General features: G+C 46.8%; 3 protein-coding genes across 3 annotated transcripts; 1 reads left to right on the top strand and 2 right to left on the bottom strand.

The window, feature by feature from the left end:
- Positions 1–7,789: 7,789 nt before the first annotated feature.
- Positions 7,790–8,543, bottom strand: LOC125543201 (MAPK kinase substrate protein At1g80180-like). Its single transcript, XM_048706468.1, has one exon. It carries the CDS (start codon positions 8,482–8,484, stop codon positions 8,155–8,157), a length of 330 nt encoding a protein of 109 aa, XP_048562425.1. The 5' UTR covers positions 8,485–8,543; the 3' UTR covers positions 7,790–8,154.
- A 950-nt stretch (positions 8,544–9,493) lies between these two features.
- LOC125543200 (FBD-associated F-box protein At4g10400-like) lies at positions 9,494–11,512 on the bottom strand. Its single transcript, XM_048706466.1, has 3 exons — positions 10,514–11,512; positions 10,193–10,336; positions 9,494–10,074 (listed from the first exon to the last, which is right to left on the bottom strand). The coding sequence occupies exons 1-3, from the start codon at positions 11,438–11,440 to the stop codon at positions 9,679–9,681; spliced, it is 1,467 nt and encodes a 488-aa protein (XP_048562423.1). The 5' UTR covers positions 11,441–11,512; the 3' UTR covers positions 9,494–9,678.
- Positions 11,513–14,545: 3,033 nt separating this feature from the next.
- LOC125548124 (BTB/POZ and MATH domain-containing protein 1-like) lies at positions 14,546–15,955 on the top strand. Its single transcript, XM_048711801.1, has 2 exons — positions 14,546–15,596; positions 15,654–15,955. The coding sequence occupies exons 1-2, from the start codon at positions 14,646–14,648 to the stop codon at positions 15,738–15,740; spliced, it is 1,038 nt and encodes a 345-aa protein (XP_048567758.1). The 5' UTR covers positions 14,546–14,645; the 3' UTR covers positions 15,741–15,955.
- The last annotated feature ends 5,903 nt before the right edge of the window (positions 15,956–21,858 follow it).

The raw sequence follows: 21,858 nt of genomic DNA, 5'->3' as shown, positions 1-21,858 counted from the left end.
GACTGTTTTATTCTAAGCACCTCACAAAACACGTGCAATGCACATACACATATACTTGGACCTCTAAAAGTCCAAATCAGGGCACCTGTTTTTCTTGATGTCCATAACAAGGATGTGAATTATATTATATAGTGGCACCCATACCACCAACCAGTCATGCGTCTTAGCTCATCTTTCCTTCTTGAGAGGCCATCTAGCTAATCTAATTTTAAGAGTCTAAGACATGTGACATCTCAATAGATTTTTGTGTCATATGCCCCTGATGACAGTCTTAAACAATAATTAGGGTGTCCCCTCTTATATTTGAGGGAAAGGTGTTTGGTCAAAGATCCTTGCTTTTCTTCTGGAAATGAAAGCGACTTAGGGGCTGTTTGGTTCCTAGCCACACATTACCACACTTTGCCACACCTAACCTTAAGCAAGTTTGATCAAGTTAGGTAGGTGTTTGGTTCTAGCCACACTTGAGACAAGGAATTTTTTATGAGCAGTGAACCCCACATGTCATATACACAAAAAGTATGGCAAGATTTCCTTAGGCAAGTCAAAGTATGGCTAACAATTTGAGCAACTCAAGTAAGACAAGTGTGACAAATATGGCAAAAATCATGTGGCAACATATGGCAAAGATAGTCACAATCCAAACAGCCCCTTATTCCTGCAATCCGAACCCTCTACACCTTTCCCTTTTAATGGCATTGACTGCATAGATCGATGCATGACCCACATTGCTTTGAGAACCTTGATGCTCCAATATTGTGGCTACCCAAGTACTCATCACTCTACTAATCTGACTTAAACTTGACCAAAAAAAGCAACTGAACTACATCTTGAGATGCTATTAACAGTGCGGCATGAATTTTAGCAGGTGCGGTGCTTTTCATTACCATTGCAGACGACATAAACAAGGGTAGGATGCACATCTTTCTGGGTAATATACATACCGTAGCATGTTCAAGTATCAAATCTTGTGGGCTTTTTTTCTCTTTTGAAATGGGCAAGCACTTAAACGAACAATATGCGCATATGATACTAGGGCCGTCAAATCCATTATCCTGGATATATTCTTTTACAAACTAGATGGATATGGTACTGAAAATAGTTCCTTTTAGAGAAAAGATGCATTATTGATACTTGACATGTAGCCGTAGTAGCCTAGAGGGTTGCACAGTGATGTCTACTACGCAACTTTATCCTTGTAGAAGTTGTTGGGCCTTCAAGTGCAGAGTTTTGTAGGACAATAGCAATTTTTTCTCAAGTGGATGACCTAAGGTTTATCAATCTGTGGGAGGCGTAGGATGGAGATGGTCTCTCTCAAGCAACCCTGTAACCAAATAACAAAGAGTCTCTTGTGTTCCCAACACACCAATACAACAGTAAATTGTATATGTGCACTAGTTCGGTGAAGAGATGGTGAATAAAGTGCAATATGGATGGTAGATATAGGTTTTTGTAATCCGAAAATATAAAAACAACAAGATAGTAAATGGTAAAAGTGAGCGAAAACGGTATTGCAATGCTTCAAAATAAGGCCCAGGGTTCATACTTTTACTAGTGCAAATTCTCTTAACAATGATACATAATTAGATCATATAACAATCCCTCAACGTGCAACAAAGAGTCACTCCAAAGTAACTAATAGCGGACAGTAAACGAAGAGATTATTATAGGATACGAAACCACCTCAAAGTTATTCTTTCTGATCGATCTATTGGACTATTCCTATAAGTGTCATAAATAGCCTTAAAGTTCGTACTAAAATAACACCTTAAGACATATTGCTCAGATTCATCCATTCAAACCAACACAAAGAACTTCAAAGAGTGCCCCAAAGTTTCTACCGGAGAGTCAAGACGAAAACGTGTGCCAACCCCTATGCATAAGTTCACAAGGTCACAGAACCCGCAAGTTGATCACCAAAACATACATCAAGTAGGTCACGTGAATATCTCATTGTCACCACAAATAAACACATACAAGACATACATCAAGTGTTCTCAAATTCTTAAAGACTCAATCCGATAAGATAACTTCAAAGGAAAAACTCAATCCATTACAAGAAGGTAGAGAGGGAGAAATATCATAAGATCCAACTATAATAGCAAAGCTCGTGGTACATCAAGATCGTGCCATATCAAGAACACGAGAGAGAGATCAAACACATAGCTATTGGTACATACCCTTAGCCCCGAGGGTGAACTACTCCCTCCTCGTAATGGAGAGCGCCGGGATGATGAAGATGGCCACCGATGATGGATTCCCCCTCTGGCAGGGTGCCGGAACGGGTCCCAATTGATTTTTGATGGCTACAGAGGCTTGCGGCGGCGGAACTCCCGATCTAGATTTCTTTTCGAGGTTTCTGTACTTATAAGAATTTTTGGCGTCGATTTCACGTCAGGGGGGTCCACGAGTAGCCCACAAGGTTGGAGGGCGTGCCTAGGGGGTGGGGGCGCCCTCCACCCTTGTGGAGGCCCCGTGGCTTCTCTGACTCAACTTTTTTGCTTCGGAGGGCTTCTTGTGGTCCATAAAAAATCACCGTAAATTTTCAGGTCAATTGGACTCCGTTTGATATTCCTTTTCTGCAAACTCAAAAACGAGGAGAAAAACAGAAATTGGTCCTGGCTCTAGGTTAATAGGTTAGTCCCAAAAATCATATAAAATAGCATATAAATGCATATAAAACATCCAAGATAGATAATATAATAGCATGGAACAATTAAAAAATATAGATACGGTGGAGACGTATCACGCGGCCCCATGCGCCCCTACACTCATGGCGTGTCCGTGTACGTGCTTGCGTTACATGTTAGTCATGCATGTAAATTCTCCTCTTCTAACAATGAAAAGATATGCAGTCCTTTTGCATATTCGCGAAAAAAGAAAAGATGCATTATGCTGACTTATCACCCATAAAATTAAGTTGCAAATGTCTTCGCTATGCTCTAGTCACGGGCTGGGTGGGAGAGGTCACTATTGTCTTGTAAACCAAGTCAGTAATCCAATATCAACATAGTTGTTTTGAATGAAGGCTCGAGACGAGCTCGACTTCTAAATAACAAAGCCATAAACTGGTCAGGATTATAGTGAATCATATTTTACAATAAAAGATAAGGTAAAGAAAATAGAGGATGCAATCCTAAGCCGCCGACACAAAGAGTTGAATAAAGACTACCAGGCCATGGACAAACATGCAAAAAGCTACAACATTGCGGGCCCTAGTCCAGCAATACTCACAGGGGAGCGAGGGACAAAGTTCTTGAGGGGAGTCACACCACCGGAAATGGATCATGCCTTCGAACCCTTCCCATTGATGATACGTCGTCACAGTGCCATTCGCCCCCACCTCCGGAGAAAACCCCTACCCTGGATAAAAGGGCGCCACATAGTCGGCAAGGTAGAATTGCTCACCGAGAGCACGCAATGAAGACTGAACAAGTTGTACGTTAACGGAACGTGAAACACAACCACCTCACGTAGCAGATTGCATGTGGATCAAAGTTGTCGCCTACATCACTGGTCGTGTCGAATGCAAGCTTTAGAAATGAGATCACCTAAAGAAAACATGACCAAAGGATGGGCTAGAGCTTGCCAAGACCACAAACCCTCATCATCACCGTCGCATCGTTGTCTTAAGGGCTACACTATCCCCTCTCACCCAAGCTCAAGGGCGTTGAACTGCCGGACAAAATGGACCACAAGGGGAAGAAGAGCACAACGAGTCGAAGAGGAAAGTGACCCTCCATGGAACCCAAACAAGTTGGGGTAGGATAGAGGTGAAACCCATAAGATCTCACAGCCAGCTCATGGTTCTAGCACACATGGATAGCAAGGTTCCACACATCCCTGTCCATGGTTAGTTCTTTGGTGATACTCCAGTCCTTCAGATCTCTCTTTACGGGCTCCTCCCATGTCAAGTTTGGTCTACCCTGACCTCTGTTAACATTATCAGCACACTTTAGCCATACGCTATGCACTGGCGCTTCTAAAGGCCTGCGCTGAATATGCCCAAACCATCTCAGACGATGTTGAACAAGTTTCTCTTCAATCGATGCTACCCCAACTCTATCTCATATATCATCATTCCGGATTCAGTTCCTCCCTGTGTGGCCGCACATCCATCCCAACATGAACATTTCTAGTGCATCACCACTAGAAAATGAATCAAGCCGCCAACAGGAGCACACAACTGCCCTCACGTAGTCCCACAGTTCTAAAATAGCGCCTCCAAAAGGAGGTGACAACGCCATAACGCCATTGCCACCCAATCCCACGGATCGAGAGTTTTCTCCCTAGTAAAGGAGAAGGAGGAAAAGGGGAGATGTACCTCGGCGTCGTCTCCAAGGGGGAAACGTGGCCCATAGCATAGTCGACGTCGTGGCCGTCGTCGTTGGCTAGGAAATTCTCCCAGTCTAGGGCTCCCAACCCATCTCCTGTCTAGCCAACCATTAGATCTGGCCGGACCCGACTGGGTGGACTAAGTAGCACACGACGAAGGCGTCATCTTCAGGTCTGGCGTCGGGGGACTATGGGGCACCCTCCGTACCGCGATCCATGCTCACCGCTTCCTCGCTCCCACCCAGCCGAGGGGAACAACCCCTAGCACCAGCGCACACCACCCGCCTCCGGATGTAGGCCACCCTCTCCGATCGAGGCCGCCGCCTCAGTGTCGGTAGCCCTGTCTCGAGAAGCAGAGTATCTGAAAGCATATGCGGAAGGTAGGGGTTGGCGGCATGGCGGAACCCTAGTCGTCGCTTGGATACAGAAATTACTCAAACATATCAAATCCTAAATAAGAGCAAATATACATAAATGACTTGTATATTCGCAATGCTTCCATTTTGTAAACGTTCTCTTATCTTAGAAAGATCATTGAACTTTAACCCACTTTAGAGTGTAATCATCATGGCAAATCATCAAATTGAATGTAACAAGGGTTGCGCTACGCGTCCTTCGGCTGATGTTTTTAAAATATCAGCCTGGCACGAGCAGTCAGATTTGACGCAATCCAGCAGCCGACGTTATCATCCACCATTGCAACACATGCCTTGTTGCGAAAAATTCTTGCAACAGACATCTTGTTACAGAACTTTTTGCAATAGATTTCTTGTTGCTAAAAAAATTACAACATACATTTTGTAGCTTATATTTTTTAGATTTTTTCTGCAACAACCGTCTTGTTGCGCTTCTTTTGCAACTGAAGACTTGTTGCAGGATTATTTCTACAAAATGAAGCCACGTCGCATCACAGTAGTTGTTCAAACAACAACAACAAAGCCTTTAGTCCCAAACAAATTGGGGTAGACTAGAGGTGAAACCCATAAGATCTCGCAACCAACTCATGACTCGGGCACATGGATAGCAAGCTTCCACGCACCCCTGTCCATAGCTAGCTCTTTGGTGATACTCCAATCATTCAGGTCTCTCTTAACGGACTCCTCCCATGTCAAATTCGGTCTACCCCGCCCTCTCTTGACATTCTCCGCACGCTTTAGTTGTTCGCTATGCACTGGAGCTTCTGGAGGCCTGCGCTAAATATGCCCAAACCATCTCAGACGATGTTGGACAAATTTCTCTTCAATTGGTGCTACCCCAACTCTATCTCTATATCATCATTTCGCATTCGAACCTTCCTCGTGTGGTCACACATCCATCTCAACGTACGCTTCTCGGCCACACCTAACTGTTGAACATGCCGCCTTTTAGTCGGCCAACACTCAGCGCCATACAATATTGCGGGTTAAGATTTGCCGTCAAGAGTTGCAACAACACCGTTGTTGTTGAAATAGGTGCTTGCACTTGCCTTTATGCTGAGGACGTGTGGCACGCAGCGGAGGCCGCGGACGTAGCGTGATTATCAGCCGGCTGACGGAAATCGTTTCCCGTGTAACAAACGGACCCTCTGATGTAAACTAAAACCACGGCTGCACACCCGTGCAAGCATACACGACGAAAACTCTTACTAGTAGAGGCCTAAATGGGCACAATTTCTACTAGCAAGTGAATCAAAACAGTTAGGAACACAAAACTTAGGCAAACGAAAAGTTTGGATGGGTGGAGGTAAAGCAAGTGCTTGTCTTTTCATGCGACTAGCTAGCTGAGAATGTAGACGACAGTAAGTGCCAGAAAGCTCTAGGGGTGCGGTGGCATGAAGGTCAAAGGATAGTGACAGGAACCTACACAAAAGCAAAGCAATTATAACACGTTCATCTAGTCTTTGCTCAACATGCAAATTTTGTTTCTTCCATTTAATATATGGACGTCCCAACTATGTGCCTGCAAATCGGTATAACTGTGAAGACAAGACAGTGAGAACCTCCTCTCCTTTTCTTTTCAATCTATGACCTCATTACCAAAAGGCTGTCATAATTCTAGGATTATCTGAAGTTTCAGTACTACTTCTAGAAACCTGAACCTGGAGATGGCCATACAGCTTCGTGCTAAAAGCAAATGAGTACTACACGTAACAAGCCACATCACTCCAACCAAATGTGAAGTGCATCAGGTCAACTTGTCCACCCGGATACCACTCATGGATAAGCTTTATTAGTGCACATACCAGTCTTGTCCCTCAATTATGGGCACATACTCTACTAATTGACGTCAAATCCCGCCTAGGGCCCAGAATTACCAGCATGACTTTCAGGATTTTCCCAGGTTAAGCCGCTGGCCAACCGAACCATATTTTGGACCACCAGCATGACTATAGCAAGATTGTCATACTCCCTCGAAGTTAATACGTACAAAGTTAAGACACTTATTTTGAGACGGAGGAAGTAATAAAGAATTAAGCAAATACTGACGTTTTGTCTACATCTCCATCAGCCATGCAAGCCACAAGAATTAGCACTATAGCAGGCTGCTAAAGCATCCATAACAAACTTCTGAACTTGGAATAGAAGAGCACCAAATTTGAAAAGGCATCAATATCAGAGGGTGGGGTGCATTCAGTACACACGGCATTCAATCTATACAAAATAGGGAAATAACCTCCAGATTTGTACTCCCTCCGTCCCGGAAAAGCTTGTCCCTCAGATGGATGTATCTAGCATCAAGTTAGTGCTAGATATATCCATTTGAGGGACAAGCTTTTTCGTACGGAGGAAGTACTTAGGTATGGATCATAATTGCTCATTTCAATCACTGTTTAGGCAAACCACCAGAACCGCTAAACCTACTCGCGGTCTATGCATCGCCTTTCCTCCTTCATAATCAACAATTAGGCCCACTTTACCTACGTAATCAGTGTTCACAGCACTCAAATTCTCAACGACCTCTCTTTGGTAACAATTCTCAACCTAGAATCCCATCTCAAGCAGCACAGAGCTTGCCCAGCCGAAAAAAAGTGCAGACAGTTCAGGAAAAAAATCAGTTGAAATTTATGAGATGAAAATTCGGTTAATTGATCATATGGAAGAGATAAAAACATTTCAAGAGACATAATAAGAACCAATCAAATTCATGGAATACCTCCTCACATCGCAAATGTAGGTCGATTCATACATTGGCTCATGGATGTGCACCATACGGATATAGTGACCTCCAAACAAGACAAATACACGGACAACATTTACAAATATAGTCACCTTTAGACGATCCAGATACAGAACCAAATGAAAACATCATGTTCATGTACAGTGGCTTATACAAGATATGTGCTGCAGCCGACATGCACAATTTCTATCATGCGCACAAAGCTAGACGAGGCGGTCACTCAAGAAAGCAGTTGCATCAGCAAACTATCAAGTGGTAGAGAAATCAGCAAAAATATGCATAACACCTTAATAAACAGATATGCTCAAACTTATCCAAACTGCATGCAACTATACGAGCGTATCACTGAGTACTACTCCCTCAATTCCATATCAAGTGTTGTACTTTTTTTAGAACGAAGGCTCGAGACAGAGCCCGGCTTTGAATTAACAAAGCCATCAACCAGCCAGGAAATTACAACTAAAGAGCAGAAAATAAAACTGGGGATACCAGGTACAGATACAAGCACAGAGGTGGGCAGCTGAAGAATCAAGTGTTGTACTAAATCAGTGACACTTAATATGGAACGGAGGGAGTAGCATGTATATACTCAATGGAGCTGAACTTCACAAGCTCCAGAACCAGGTAACCCAGTCACACATACGGTCGATGAATACACAGATCACTCTAGTGGTACCTTCTGGCCTTAGATGGCTGTGAAGGTGCTGTCTTCCTGAAAATCCCACAGAAGATGCAGCCAGGAACCTTGGGCGACGGTGGATCCATGGCCGGGGCTACGCGCCGTGTCCGGAACGCCTGGCCGCCACGCTCGGTGCCATCGTTGCGCCTGCGCTGCGCCCCGACGGACCCAACGCTGCGGGAGTGCCGTAGCTCCCTGAACTCTGGTTCCCCCGAGGTCCACTGGCTATGCTCATCCGACATGAGCCTCTCGCCCCAGACCATGCCTGATGATCCTGACCTCCTGAATGTCCGTGAAGACCTCTGCAGCCCAGCCATGGATGTAATATTCCCTGCCCTTCTTCTGGGTTTGTATCTAGGTGGGTTTTATGGATGTGCAATGAGGGCTGCATATCCACAGGTTGGAAAATGCAGCAAATTGTTGGGATAAGGGTCAGACGATGGTGACAGGCACATACACAGATACTGGTGAGGATTAGGATGCTTGGAAGGCGTGGCTGCACACTGAGTTGACATGAAGCAATCATTGAGGCAAAAATATTTGACTGAACTATTTACAACATCGGTAGAATTTAAACTTGAACACTACTGCGACTCGCTCAGCTGCAGATACCTTACAGAATGTAATCTCTGATTTCACGCTTTGGATCTTTAGGTTCAAAGACCCTGTTAGTAGGGACGCCGCCATGTCTTGGCACCTATTCCTCTCCTCTCATTGTACTCTCTGATGTAACGCAGGCCTGCCCCCCACCCCCCGGTGGTTGTTCAAAAAAAATTTGGACAGTACTGATGTGTGTAATTTATTGAGTGAAAATATGACCGTCACAGGCATCTCCCCAACTTGTTTTTTCTTCTTCAGAAAATGGTCCTCAAGGTCAAGGTCTAGACAAGTGTTATGTACTGCTGCAACTTCTTTTCTGAGGCGAATATATGCTGCTACTGCTCATCGCTAGCATCATCAGCACATCAAACCAATTGATTCGTACCTACCCTAACAAGCCCCGATCGAGTCCTCCTGATCACACAGAATAAGCTTAAACAAACATCCATGATAGTTTTGCTTGCCAAACACTAGAGAAAATAGTCAAGGCATGTATTACAAGCCTATGGAGCAACCAAGAAAACTAAAACTCAGCCAGCAGCACAGTGGACCTAACCATGATCCAGGGGCTAATTCATCAACCTGTCTAGAGCATTGTATACTCTGGGTTGAATTGGCAGAGGTGATCGGCACATATATGATATCTGCAAGCCATGGAATGCTGCCTAGCCAGTGCTGGATGAAACAGAAAAAGGAGCACTACAAAGAAAAATGATACTAGGATAGTAAAAGCAATATAAATTCTCAAGATGTAACTAACTGCATGTCTTTTACTTCTATCAGCATCAAAGGCAGATCAATGTTGATAACACACAGTGCATAACATGTCAAATTAAACATCAGTTTCAGCTAACTTGAACACTTGCAGCTGTTCATGGTACCTGAAGGAGTGCTCTGCTTCTTCAAGTGCATCAGCGGAAAGGGTCCTTAACACAGGGATCAAACGCTCTGCGGAAGTTCCAACCATCCACCACTTTAGGACCCGCCACCACCAGTTGACAGTCCTCGCAGGCCCATGCTCCACGCGTCAGAGCCCCTGCTTTGACAATCACCTCATTCACCTCATTTGGCAATGAAATTGAGAAATCCCATGCCGACGCAAACATTTCTTGGGTAATCACAACAAGCAAAGACCGCAGCTTCTCTGCAATGCTGCTAACAAACTTGAGGAATTCGTTTTCGCCTTGTTTTCCGCGGAATTCATGGATAACCACCTTCTTGACATGTGACTTCACACATTCGATAGGATGGACCTCTTGCCAGAACTCGGCATGGTGCATTCCAGTGGGTTCATCGGCCGTGACAGACTGCAAAATGGTAAAAATGGACAGTAGTTTAATCACCTCAGTGATAGATAATCTGTTATATGAATGCTGAATGGCTGACTGAAGGAATGTGCAGTGCAGGAGGATACGAAGAAGTCACCTCAATGTGCAGCCTGTCAACTTCAGGAAAGCATCTGAGGACGCTGGCCAGCATCTTGACCTCCTCAAAGACACCAAAGTTCACCTTCAAGGCCAATGTCTTGACGCTTGGAAACACGGTGCTTGGGCTCACCATTGTATCAGGCTGCAATGCAATGCACCAAGAGAAAGAGAGATCATACTTCATTCCGTTGGTACAATGATCACATACAAGATTCACGCATAATGAAGAGGCCATGCTCCTTCTATTATCTTAAAATGTGGATACAGATTGGAATATGGAATGCCATTACTGAAAGTGAGATGCATTGAAAGGTAGTACCTTGATGACATTCTCGCCAATCTGCAGCTGGTGAATTCTCGGCTCCAAGTAACCCAGCACCCGCAGCTTGGGCGCGTCAGCAATGCTGACCCTCACAGCCACCGGTTCGTCCTCACCATCAATGGTTTTCCACAGAATGAGCCGCTCCAGGAGCGGGGCGTCCATGACGAGGACCTCCTTCAGGAAGCACTCCCAGAGGAGCACGCACTTGAGGCTTTGGCTGCGGAGGTGGACGCGCTCGCAGGTTGGGCTGAGGACGAGCGCGAGGGTGTCGAGAACGGGGCTGGAAGCGAGCAAGCGGTCGAGGTCGCCGCCGAGCATGTCGTCGGTGCCGAACAAGGTGAGTTCCCGGAGGTGTGGAAATCCGTCTGCGCCTCCACCGGGTGGGCTGACGCCGGTGTCCGGGAACGTCCAGAACCCCAGGAAGAGGCGCCGGAGCGAGGCGCAGCGGAGGATGTCGGCGGGGACGACGGGGAGGCGTTCGTCGTCGGCGGGCTTGTTGACGAGGACGAGGTCCTGGACGCCCTTGGCGGCGAGGAGGCGCGGCCACTCGGCGAGCTCGCGCTCGTGCGACGCGAAATTGCAGCAGGTGATGCTGACGGTGCGGAAGGGGCCCGGGTGGTCGGCGAGGATGCGGGCGACGGCGGCGACGCGCGCGGGGTCGCCGGCCGGGAGGAGGTGGGCGTCGTACATGACGAGCGGCGTGGAGCGCCAGAGGTGGCGCCAGCGGGAGGCTAGCGCGGCCGTGCGGGCGGCGTCCTTGACGGGGAGGCGGGACACGATGTCGCGGAGGAGGTGGTCTTGGAGGGCGCTGATGCGGTCCTCGCCGGCGTAGCCCGGGACGGCGGAGAGGGAGGCGACCCTGATTCTGGTGATGGCTTCGATGCCGGGGAACCACCCAAGGACTTGCTCGACGCTCGCGGCCATGGCGGCGACCGGAGGCGAGGGTTTTGGCCGGAATGGAGGGGGAGCTCCGGTGTGGAGGTGGCTGGTGGAGGAGTAAGAAACCTTGGGCCTACCAAATCTCGGAAAGCTGGTTGCCCAGCGGCCCATGAAGCTGCATTCGTGGCCGGTCCACCGAGATGGAGTGTTCTTGCTCATCTAAAAAAAAGCAGAAGACCCCCTCAAAAAAAGAAAGCAAAAGAAGATGAAATGTTCTTGCCGTCATTTTACAAAAAGAATGTTCTTGCCGAGCATGCTGGGTTTCATGTAATTTTAAAACAATATTCAGATCATTTAATGGAAATAATTTAATGTACAAAGTGTTTATGCAATTACAAAAATATTCATGTAATTAAAAAGGTTTTTGAAACATTATTGCAAAAACAGTTTGAAACATTAATTCATGTAATTTAAAAAGTGTTCAAACTATTTGAAAAAGTTTTGTAACTTTAGAACTGTCTGATGAATTTCAAAATGTTTAAGTAATTATTAAAAACTGATTGAATTAAAAAAGTGTTTGCTACATTTTTTAAAACAAGTTAATGTACTTAAATTAATATTTGGTTCATTCTTTATGCAATTATAAAAACACTCATGTAATTAAAATAATGATCAACAAGTTTTTTTAAAATGTTCATGCCATTCAAAAAAGTGTTCCAACCATTTAAGAAATCATGTAATTCCAAATTGTTCATGTATTTTAAAAATTACTTAATAAATTATAAAATTATTCATATGGATGAAAAAGATGTTTGAAACATCTTTGAAAATACATTCATGTAATTAGAGAAAGGGTCCGGACCATTTTAAAAATTGTATGTAGTTGAAAAAATCAAGGCATTAAAAAGAAGCGATTAGAAAAGTAATTATGCAATTAAGAAGTGTTTGAAAGAAAAAATCATGTATTTAAAAGGGTGGTGCAATCATTCAAGAAAGTTCGTGTAATTTGAAAAGTGTCCAATACATTTTAAAAATGTTTATGCAATTATAAATCTTAATGTAGTTACAAAAAGTGTTTGGCATATTCTTTGGAAAAATCTTCATGTCATTTAGAAAATTGTTCGACACATATTGGCCAAAATATTCATGTAATTAAAAGAAGTGTTTGATGCATTTTGATGATTGTCTATGAATCCTCATCACTGTAAGGCTGGGAAGGCGAAGAGGAGGGCCTCTCCCAACCCTACCGCCCGCTACTCCACCGTCGGTGAGCCTCATCGTTGCCACCTTCCCTGTTTCCTGTTTCCCATCTCTCTCTCTCTCTCTCTCTCTCTCTCTCTCTCCCTCCCTCCCTCCCTCTCTCTCTCTCTGATTCGATAGGTAGACTCCACCTGTCAGCGTGTTATAACATGTCAAGTCGTGAATACGTTTGTCCTCAAGGAAAAGCAAAGCATAATAGCTTTTCTGTTATAGACATATACCCGTTTGTTGACTAAAGACGTATTTCCATCTCGCGCTTTTAACGTTAGTCCCCCCAGCATGTTCCGTAGTTTGGGACGCCAGTTCGGCCCATATGAACAATATCCTTTTCATTTTTCATAATTCAGAAAAACTTTGGAAAATCATAATTGAATATCCACAACTCCAAATGCATTAATTCATTAATTCATTTTCCTAAGTCCATCTAACCCTGTTTTCGATGATACTAATTTTATAATTTTAGGAGTCCACGTATGCAATGTTTATTTATTATGTGTTGTTTTAATTTTTTCTAGCGAGTAGAAAAACGAACATTCTAAAGGATTTGAGGATGTTAAAGAATTGACCTGAGGACATTGAAGACCTTGTTGAGCCTGGTAAACACTCACTTCGATCATGTTCAACTCATACATGCATTATACTGGTCTAAACTATTTTTATGCACAAAAGACTATTTTCGAGAGAAAATTATATTGATAGTTGGATTAGTTATGTCCCATTTTCTTGATGGTAATGAAACCCCTTTGATATTGCTAATACCATACGTGGGGACCCCCAACCAAGCTGACGGAAGCCTCATGCGCGTCCTACATCGATGTTATGATCGGTGTATCACTGCGCACGGTCAAACTAATATCGAAAGAACATTCATACATACCGAGCTTATCTATACATATTCGCGCCCATTTGGCCAGGGTGATGAACACCACTTCAAGCATTTGGTCGGTGGATCCCAATTTAGAACTTGCCTCTAAAACTTGTGGATGATCTAAGAGAACACCTCGCGACAACGTATTTCGGGGCATGAGGTTGTCGAAGCCATTGGCATTCGCGATGGGAACCGAGGAAGAAACTTTGTTGGATGGAGAAGCATGTTAGGGTGTTACGATTTGGGTTGGGGGGGGGGGAGGATGGTGGAGGCAAAAGCGCAAGTGTATTGTTTAATAGTAGATTTAATTGTGCTACAAATGTACTGTAGTTACTTCACTCCATTCACAAACGGTATCGAAGGGGAAAACATTTTGGCTCCAGGATGAATAGTGTAACTGTAAAAAAGATTGTTTTCTACAACACACATGTTCATGTCTCTTATCTGCCTGTGAAGTTTCGTGAACAAATAAGTGTGTAATCTAGGCAAAAGAAAAATTGTACTCTAGAAAGGCTCTTTTAGGACCAATAGACTATTTTTCTTAGTACACTTTGCGCTTGTGTTTTTTTCATGAAAAATCAGACACGGAAAAGGACATGAACATATACATGACAATATTTTCTCATTTTTTTACATTCATAATTTAACTTTTTCACCTGCGAACATATGCTCCTTGGCGCCGTTTTGAATATTCGTAAAGGTCGGATTTATTTTTCTTAGTAGACTTTTTCTTAGCACGGTTCACAATACTAGTGTTTTTTCCATCAAAATTCACAGACACGAACATATAGATTTCAATTTCTGTTGACATTGAGAAATTTACCTTTTTTTCACCCAGGAACATATGCTCCTTGGGGCCATTTTGAATATCCGTAAAGGTCTGTTTTCTCTTTCATTTGAATTTATTTGAGAAAAACGTAAGGCCCATTGAGTAACCTTTTTATCACTAAAGCCCATTTGCTCGAACGAAATTGCGAAGGCCCGTGTTTAGAAGAGTCCCGATCCAGAACCTTTCCCAGAATAGAAAGGTTCGTCGTCCTCGCGTTCCCCTCCTCCACTCCCCACTCCATCCCTGCCGAATCCCAGTAGCTCTGCGCGGCGCTACGCCAGAGGCTCGCCGCAATGTCGTCCAGCGCCTCCGAGATCGTCGCCGACACGACGCACGGGCGCCACCACCTGAAGATCGACGGCTACTCGATCACCAAGGCCACCCTGCCCACGGGGGAGTTCCTCAAGTCCCAGCCTTTCTCCGTCGGCGGCCGCCGCTGGGCCATCCAGTACTACCCCAACGGCGACCCGTCCTCGCACAAGGGCCACATATCCCTCCACCTCGTCCTCGACGACGCCGTCGCCGGAGAGGTGCGCGCGCAGGTCCAGTTCCGCTTTAAGGCCGAAAAGAAGCACGCGCTCTCCTTTCTCCAGAGCTGGGGCCGTAAGCCCGCGCCGCTGAAGCTCGGCAGGGTGGAGGCCGGCGAAGATGGCGTCTGGGAGTGCCCGAATTTCGTCAAGAGGAAGACCCTGGAGGAATCGGACCATCTCAAGGACGATTCCTTCACCATCCGCTGCGACATCATCGTCGTCAACGAGTTCCGCGCCGATGGGGGCCCGCCGCCGGCCCCCGCGCCAAGATCCGTCCCTGTGCCCCCGTCCGACCTTGGCCAGCAGCTCGGCGACCTCCTCGCGGCCTACAAGGGCGCCGACGTCGTCTTCGAGGTCGGCGGCCAGACGTTCGCCGCGCACCGGTGGCTGCTCGCGGCCCGGTCGCCGGTCTTGAGCGCGGAGCTCTTCGGCTCGATGAGGGAGGGCGGCGCCGCCGGCGCGGTCCGCGTGGCCGACATGGAGGCGCAGGTCTTCAAGGCGCTGCTCCGCTTCATGTACACGGACTCGTGGCCGCTGGAGACGGCGGAAGAAGAGGAATTCGCCATGGCCCAGCATCTGCTCGTGGCGGCCGACAAGTACCGCATGGAGAGGCTCAAGCTGATCTGCGAGGACAAGCTGTGCAAGAACATCGCGGCGGGCACGGCGGCGAGCATCCTGGCGTTAGCTGAGGTGCACCACTGCCATGAGCTCAAAGGCGCATGCTTCCATTTCCTCAGCTCTCCGAAGAACCTGACGGCAGCCATGGCCGGCGACGACTTCGAGAATCTGCGCTCAAGCTTCCCCTCTATTGTCAAGGAGCTGATTGCCAAGTGCTCGATCGATGCCCCAGCTCAGTGATGGTTGATTCTTGATTGATCCTAGGATGCTACATACCGTTGGGAACCATCAAGCTACTAGCTACATATGCATGCTCTCTCTTGTTTCAGCAATGGTACTCTGGCATTTAATTTTCTTGTCATGTTCAAAGTGACCACATCCTACTATCATTGCATTATGTGCAACCTTACCAATCAATTAATCAGTAATGAAGGGCATTGTGAGTTATCAGATGACATTGCAGTTGAATCTCCATTTGTTCTGCATTTTTGTGTGTGGAGAAACGTCTGTTCTGCAAATTATATGGCTAACCCGTTGTGTTCTCCTCTAATAAAGTAAAAGTGTTTCGGATATACGTATAACGCATGAATTTTTCCTTAATGGTTTTACTAACCCAAGTCGTCTGCGATTTTCTTTTGTAAGTCGATTTCTGAATAGGGTGACTTTAATTTGCTGATGCACACATAACATTTTCATCCGGTTGCACTTTTAATGGAAGAACATTACTTGGGAGATCTTATTACCGTCGATCCTTGAGTTCAAGGTTATGTATGATCTCCAGTTTGCACTTATTGTATCCTCAATGGAGGAATTAATGATCTCGCAAATCCATTGTCCGTCGGTGCAATTTTTGGGCTGGTCTGATGGCGGTAAAGAAACATCTTTTCCGTTTCGGATTCTTCGCGATAAAGGATGGCTCGGAGATATGCTTTTGGGAGGACAAGTGGCTAGGAAATACCACTCTCCGAGAACAGTACCTAGCCTTGTACCGCATTGTACGCGATAAGAACGATACTCTTGCGCATGTGATGACCACTTCTCCGCCAGATATATCATTTCGGAGGGATTTGGTTGGGACCCGTCTTGTGTCATGGCAATATCTTCTATCCCGTTTGGATTCGATTAACTTGACACAAGGCCGGGATGTCTTTCGCTGGAATCTTACTACATTTGAAGGTTTTCATTAGACTTTATTACAAAGTTAGAAACCAGTAAATTAGGATGTCATTTTTCTTCAGTAAACTATTACTTTTGAAGGTTTTTCGACAAATCACGGCGATAAGACCCACCACAACATGTGTATTGATTTTGAATTATTTGAATCATTGGAAGCTATGATTTTGTCTTCCGTTATTATCTAGAAAAACACAACCTCTTGCATTTGAATGCGTTGTTGACCTGACGGATTTCATACTCTCTGAATGGGCATACAGTAGTAAACTTAACCTTTGAAGAGATTTCAGATTACATACACCCGGTGAAGTCTAATCTAAATTTAAACTGAAGCAGCAAGGGCAACACATAGGAGAAATCCACCTGTTGAGTGCTATGCTAGCTTGTGAGATCATGGCTTGTCTCAAATTCTCACTTCATCCATTCAGTGTTGTAAAGAGAAAAGGCCTGGTTAAAACAACAAAACCAACCAGTCGGCCTCAGGTTATTCAGTTGTCCTGGCAACACATACAGATAACAAAAATTGCAAAGAGAGCCTTGGCTCAATGGTTAGGCATGCAGTTGTGTAGCCTAACGACCCGAGTTCAACTCCTAGAATTGACAGGTGATGCATAGGGGTTTTTCTCCCATTTATTGAGGATCAAGCTTGGTGTATGGTGGAACCACTCATCAAGAAATATCTTGATATTCATTTAAAATATTCTTGAGGACCATGTTTATCTTGGCACTCATACTATAATGGTCGTATGCATCCCTAGTTGGTGCGGTTGGGGCGGGAGTTGTTCGCAGTGACCAGGGTGGCGCACCTGTTGTGCGGCGGCCCCGCTACCCTTCATGACCCACGGGATCCAAGATCTCCGGCGATGCTGGGCTGATCTGGATCCCACCCAGATCCGTCGCCAACTCTTCATGTGGATGGTTGGCGGCGCGATGAGGGCTCCGCCGAGGGGATGGAGGATCTCCGCCGGAGAATCGGTGGCGGCATACGTCTGCATGGAAAAGCTCTGCGCATTTCCATCCAGCCGCGAGATCGTGACGACGCGGCTTTCGGTGAAAACCGCGCTTGACTACGATCTTGGCAGACGATTGTGGCGTCTCTGACGCCGTTTTTTTTTCTCGCGGCATCGTTGTTGCAGGTCATGTCAACTCGATCGGGATGTTCTGGGGGAAATCCTAGATTTGGGTCTACCAGATCGGACGATGATTGCGCCTTCGGTGTCGTTCTCCCTCCTAGGGGCATTGTTTTGGAGCAAGTGCTGACTGGAGGGGACAAGAGGAGGAGGAGGAGCATTACATCTACCGCAAGACCGACGACGGATCCCGGCGGCATGGCGCTGCAGAATTTGACGACGGGCGCGTGTAGATGGATACGTGCAGGACGGTGGCGTTGTCTGGCACCGTGGTGGCATCGATGACAGGCCAACCAAGGTTGGTGCGTCTGTACCTAATCTGGAGATGGATCAATGGAAGACGGCAGCGGCGGCCTCTGAGAGTGTGCCTGGCCGGTGTGTGACCCAGTCCCCGCTTTGTGGCTTGGCTGGGGCATCCGGCTTTAGATGTTAGACTTTGGTACAATGTCTGTTTGGTATTCGGTTAGGACATTCGGCATCCCTTCATCAAGGGGATAGGAGTAGCGATAGGTGTTACCAAGATGGTGGCTTCAGACTTATTGATGTATTACTTTACAAGGTCTATGTGAATAAGTAGTAAAATGGTTGCATGCATCGCCCAGATACAGGGGCCAGGGTATATCCTCCTTTTCTTAAAAAAGAAGAAATTCAGCTGCGGTTTATTTCATTACCATGGAGGCAGCAAACATGTTAGTCAGCGCCCCTACGTTTCTGCGACCGACTCAAAATTTGTATACCATCTCTGTCGTGCATCGTAAATCTTTTCGAAGGTTAGTAACCTGCAAAGAAACCAAATTCGATTGATGAAGCGGCTAGAAGAAAATAAGTAAACAATGTCAATATTGTGACGCCCCCGATTTGACCGTACACTAATCATACACGCAAACGTGTACGATCAGGATCAGAAACTCACGGGAAGATATCACAACACAACTCTACAAATAAAATAAGTCATACAAGCATCATATTGCAAGCCAGGGGCCTCGAGAGCTCGAATACATGAGCTCGATCATGGACGAGTCAGCGGAAGCAACAATATCTGAGTACATACATAAGTTAAACAAGTTTGCCTTAAGAAGGCTAGCACAAACTGGGATACAAATCGAAAGAGACGCAGGCCTCCTGCATGGGATCCTCCTAAACTACTCCTGGTCGTCGTCAGCAGCCTGCACGTAGTAGTAGGCACCTCCCAAGTAGTAGCAGTCGTCATCGACAGTGGCGTCTGGCTCCTGGACTTCATCGTCTGGTCGCAACAATCGGGTATAGAAAGGGAGAAAAGGGGGAGCAAAGCAACCATGAGTACTCATCCAAAGTACTCGCAAGCAAGGAGATACACTACATATGCATGCATTGGTATCAAATGGAAAAGGGGTAGCATATGTGGACTGAACTGCAGAATGCCGGAATAAGAAGGGGATAGCTAGTCCTATCGAAGACTGCGCTTCTGGTAACTTCCATCTTGCAGCAGAAGAGAATAGATGGTAAGTTCACCAAGTAACATTGCATAGCATAATCCTACCCGATGATCCTCTCGTCATCGCCATGTGAGAGAGCGATCACCGTTTGTATCTGGCACTTGAAATGATGTGTTTTATTAAGTATCCGGTTCTAGTTGTCATAAGGTCAAGGTAAAACTCCAAGTCTTCCTGTTACCGAAGATCACGGCTATTCGAATAGATTAACTTCCCTGCAGGGGTGCACCACATTTCCCAACACGCTCGATCCCCTTTGTTCGGACACACTTTCCTGGGTCATGCTCGGCCTCGGAAGATCAACACGTCGCAGCCCTACCTAGGCACAACATAGAGGTCAGCACGCCGGTCAAAATCCTATGGCGCAGGGGTCTGGGCCCATCGCCCATTGCACACCTACACGTTGCGACGCGGCCGGTGAGCAGACCTAGCCTCCTTTATACAAGAGCATGCGTTCCAGTCCAACCCGGCGCGCACCGCTCAGTCGCTGACGTCACGAAGGCTTCGGCTGATACTACGACGTCGAGTGCCCATAACTGTTCCCGCGTAGTTGGTTAGTGCGTATAGGCTAGTAGCCAGACTCAGATCAAATACCCAGATCTCGTTAAGCGTGTTAATTGAATTAACCGCGGACGCCGACCAGGGCCAGGCCTACCTCTCTCCTAGGCGGTCTCAACCTGCCCTATCGCTCCGCCACAAAGATCCACTCAGAGGGCCGTCGGGACAAACGTCCTTTCGGACCCAATCCGTGAATCACTCGCGGGTACTCTACGAGCCGACCCGACTTTAGTCATCACAAGTATCATATAATATGTATGTAAGTATACACCCGTGATCACCTCCCGAGTGATCACGGCCCGATAGTATACCATGGCAGACGGACAAGAATGTAGGGCCACTGATGGTAAACTAGCATCCTATACTAAGCATTTATGATTACAGGTAAGGTATCAATAACTGTAGCAACAATGACAGGCTATGCATCAGAATAGGATAAACGGAAAGCAGTAACATGCTACACTACTCTAATGCAAGTAGTAGAGAGAAGAATAGGCGATATCTGGTGCTCAAGGGGGGGCTTGCCTGGTTGCTCTGGCAAGAAAGAGGGGTCGTCAACAGTGTAGTCGATCGGGGCACCAGCAATGGCGTCAGTCTCGTAGTCTATCGGAGAGAAGAGGGGAAAGAAACAATGAATATAATGCAAACAGATCCATAGCGATGCATGACATGACAAGTAGCGGTGCTAGGGGTGCCTTAACGCGGTATGAGGTGATACCGGTGAAGGGGAGAAACATCCGGGAAAGTATCCCCGGTGTTTCGCGTTTTCGGACAGATGAATTGGAGGGGAAAAGTTACTTGTTCGCTATGCCAGGGATGCGTGGCGGACGAACGGGTTGCGTATCCGGGTTCGTCTCATCGTTTTGAGCAACTTCCATGTACAAAGTTTTTCCATCGAAGCTACGGTTTATTTTATATTAATTTTAAAAGATTTAAATCATTTTTAGGATTTATTTAATTATTTTGATTCAACATTATCCAAAACAGTGCTTGTTGACGTCAGCAGTCAACAGGGTTGACTGGTCAACCTGACCAGTGGGTCCCACTGGTCAGTGACACATTTTAATTAACCATTTATAATTAACCTAATCATGATTAATTAGGGGTGGGCTTCACTGTCATTGGTTGATTAATTAACTAATAGTAGTTAGTTTAATTAGTTATTAGATTAATCTAACTATGATTAATTAGTTTAATTAATTGTTTAGTTTAATTAATCAAAATTAATTAAGTTAATTATTTAATTATTATTTATTATTATTATTATTTATTAAAAAACATTCTAGAGGGAGGCCTAGCGGGTTTGGCCGCGGGTAACGGGCGAGCGAACCCGCCCGAACGGTCACGGGCGAAGGGGCGCGCCAAGGCGCCAGTGCCGGTCGCGGGAGATGGCCGCGGGGGGTGCGCGACCAGCGGCCACGGCCGGCCGGAGCAAGCGCGGCGGGGCGAGGGGACAGGGCGGCGCCGACAGCGGTGGGCGGCAGGGCTAGCGAGCGGAGGCCGCGGTCGGGCTGCAGCAGCGCGGCGGCAGGCGCGCGTGGGGGCGGACAGCAGCGCGGGCAGGGGTCAGGCGCGTGGCAAGTTGCGGGGCTGCGACGGCGAGCGTCGGCGCGGGGCCGCAGTTGGAGGCGGCGGTGGGTACGAGCGTCTGGAGAGAAGGCCGGAGGAGGCGCGGGCGGTTGAGGGCGCAGCCGCGGCAGCGAGCTCAGTGCGCGGGCGGCGACTGCGGGGCGGTGGCGTGCGGCTTGGCGCGGCAGCGGGCACGCGCAACGGCACGCCGGGCGGGGCGAGGCCGCGGTGAGCGCGCGAGCTCGGGCGCGGCGAGGCGACATGCAATAGGGAGGGGGAGAAGAGGAGAGGGAGGTCGTGGCCTCACCGGCGGTGTAGGGACTAGGCAACGGGAGTCGAGGAGGAGGTGCGGCGTCGAGGAGGCGTTCCGGCTGGGTCCGACGACGACGCGAGGTGGCAGCGACGTTGACGGCATCGAGCAGGCGCCGGGCCACGAGGGAGAGGGGACGGGGCCGC

This window comes from Triticum urartu, chromosome 3 (genome assembly GCF_003073215.2).
Source record: "Triticum urartu cultivar G1812 chromosome 3, Tu2.1, whole genome shotgun sequence".
Classification (NCBI taxonomy): domain Eukaryota; kingdom Viridiplantae; phylum Streptophyta; class Magnoliopsida; order Poales; family Poaceae; genus Triticum; species Triticum urartu.
The sequence above is the reverse complement of the archived record's forward strand: the minus strand, read 5'-3'. Positions and strand labels throughout refer to the sequence as shown.

Coding starts and splice junctions, on each gene's coding strand:
- LOC125543201 (XM_048706468.1), bottom strand. CDS start 8,484: ATGGCTGGGCTGCAGAGGTCTTCACGGACATTCAGGAGGTCAGGATCA.
- LOC125543200 (XM_048706466.1), bottom strand. CDS start 11,440: ATGGCCGCGAGCGTCGAGCAAGTCCTTGGGTGGTTCCCCGGCATCGAA. Junction 10,337..10,513: donor TTGGCGAGAATGTCATCAAG/GTACTACCTTTC, acceptor ATTGCATTGCAG/CCTGATACAATGGTGAGCCC. Junction 10,075..10,192: donor TTGACAGGCTGCACATTGAG/GTGACTTCTTCG, acceptor ACCATTTTGCAG/TCTGTCACGGCCGATGAACC.
- LOC125548124 (XM_048711801.1), top strand. CDS start 14,646: ATGTCGTCCAGCGCCTCCGAGATCGTCGCCGACACGACGCACGGGCGC. Junction 15,597..15,653: donor ACCACTGCCATGAGCTCAAA/GGCGCATGCTTC, acceptor GCCATGGCCGGC/GACGACTTCGAGAATCTGCG.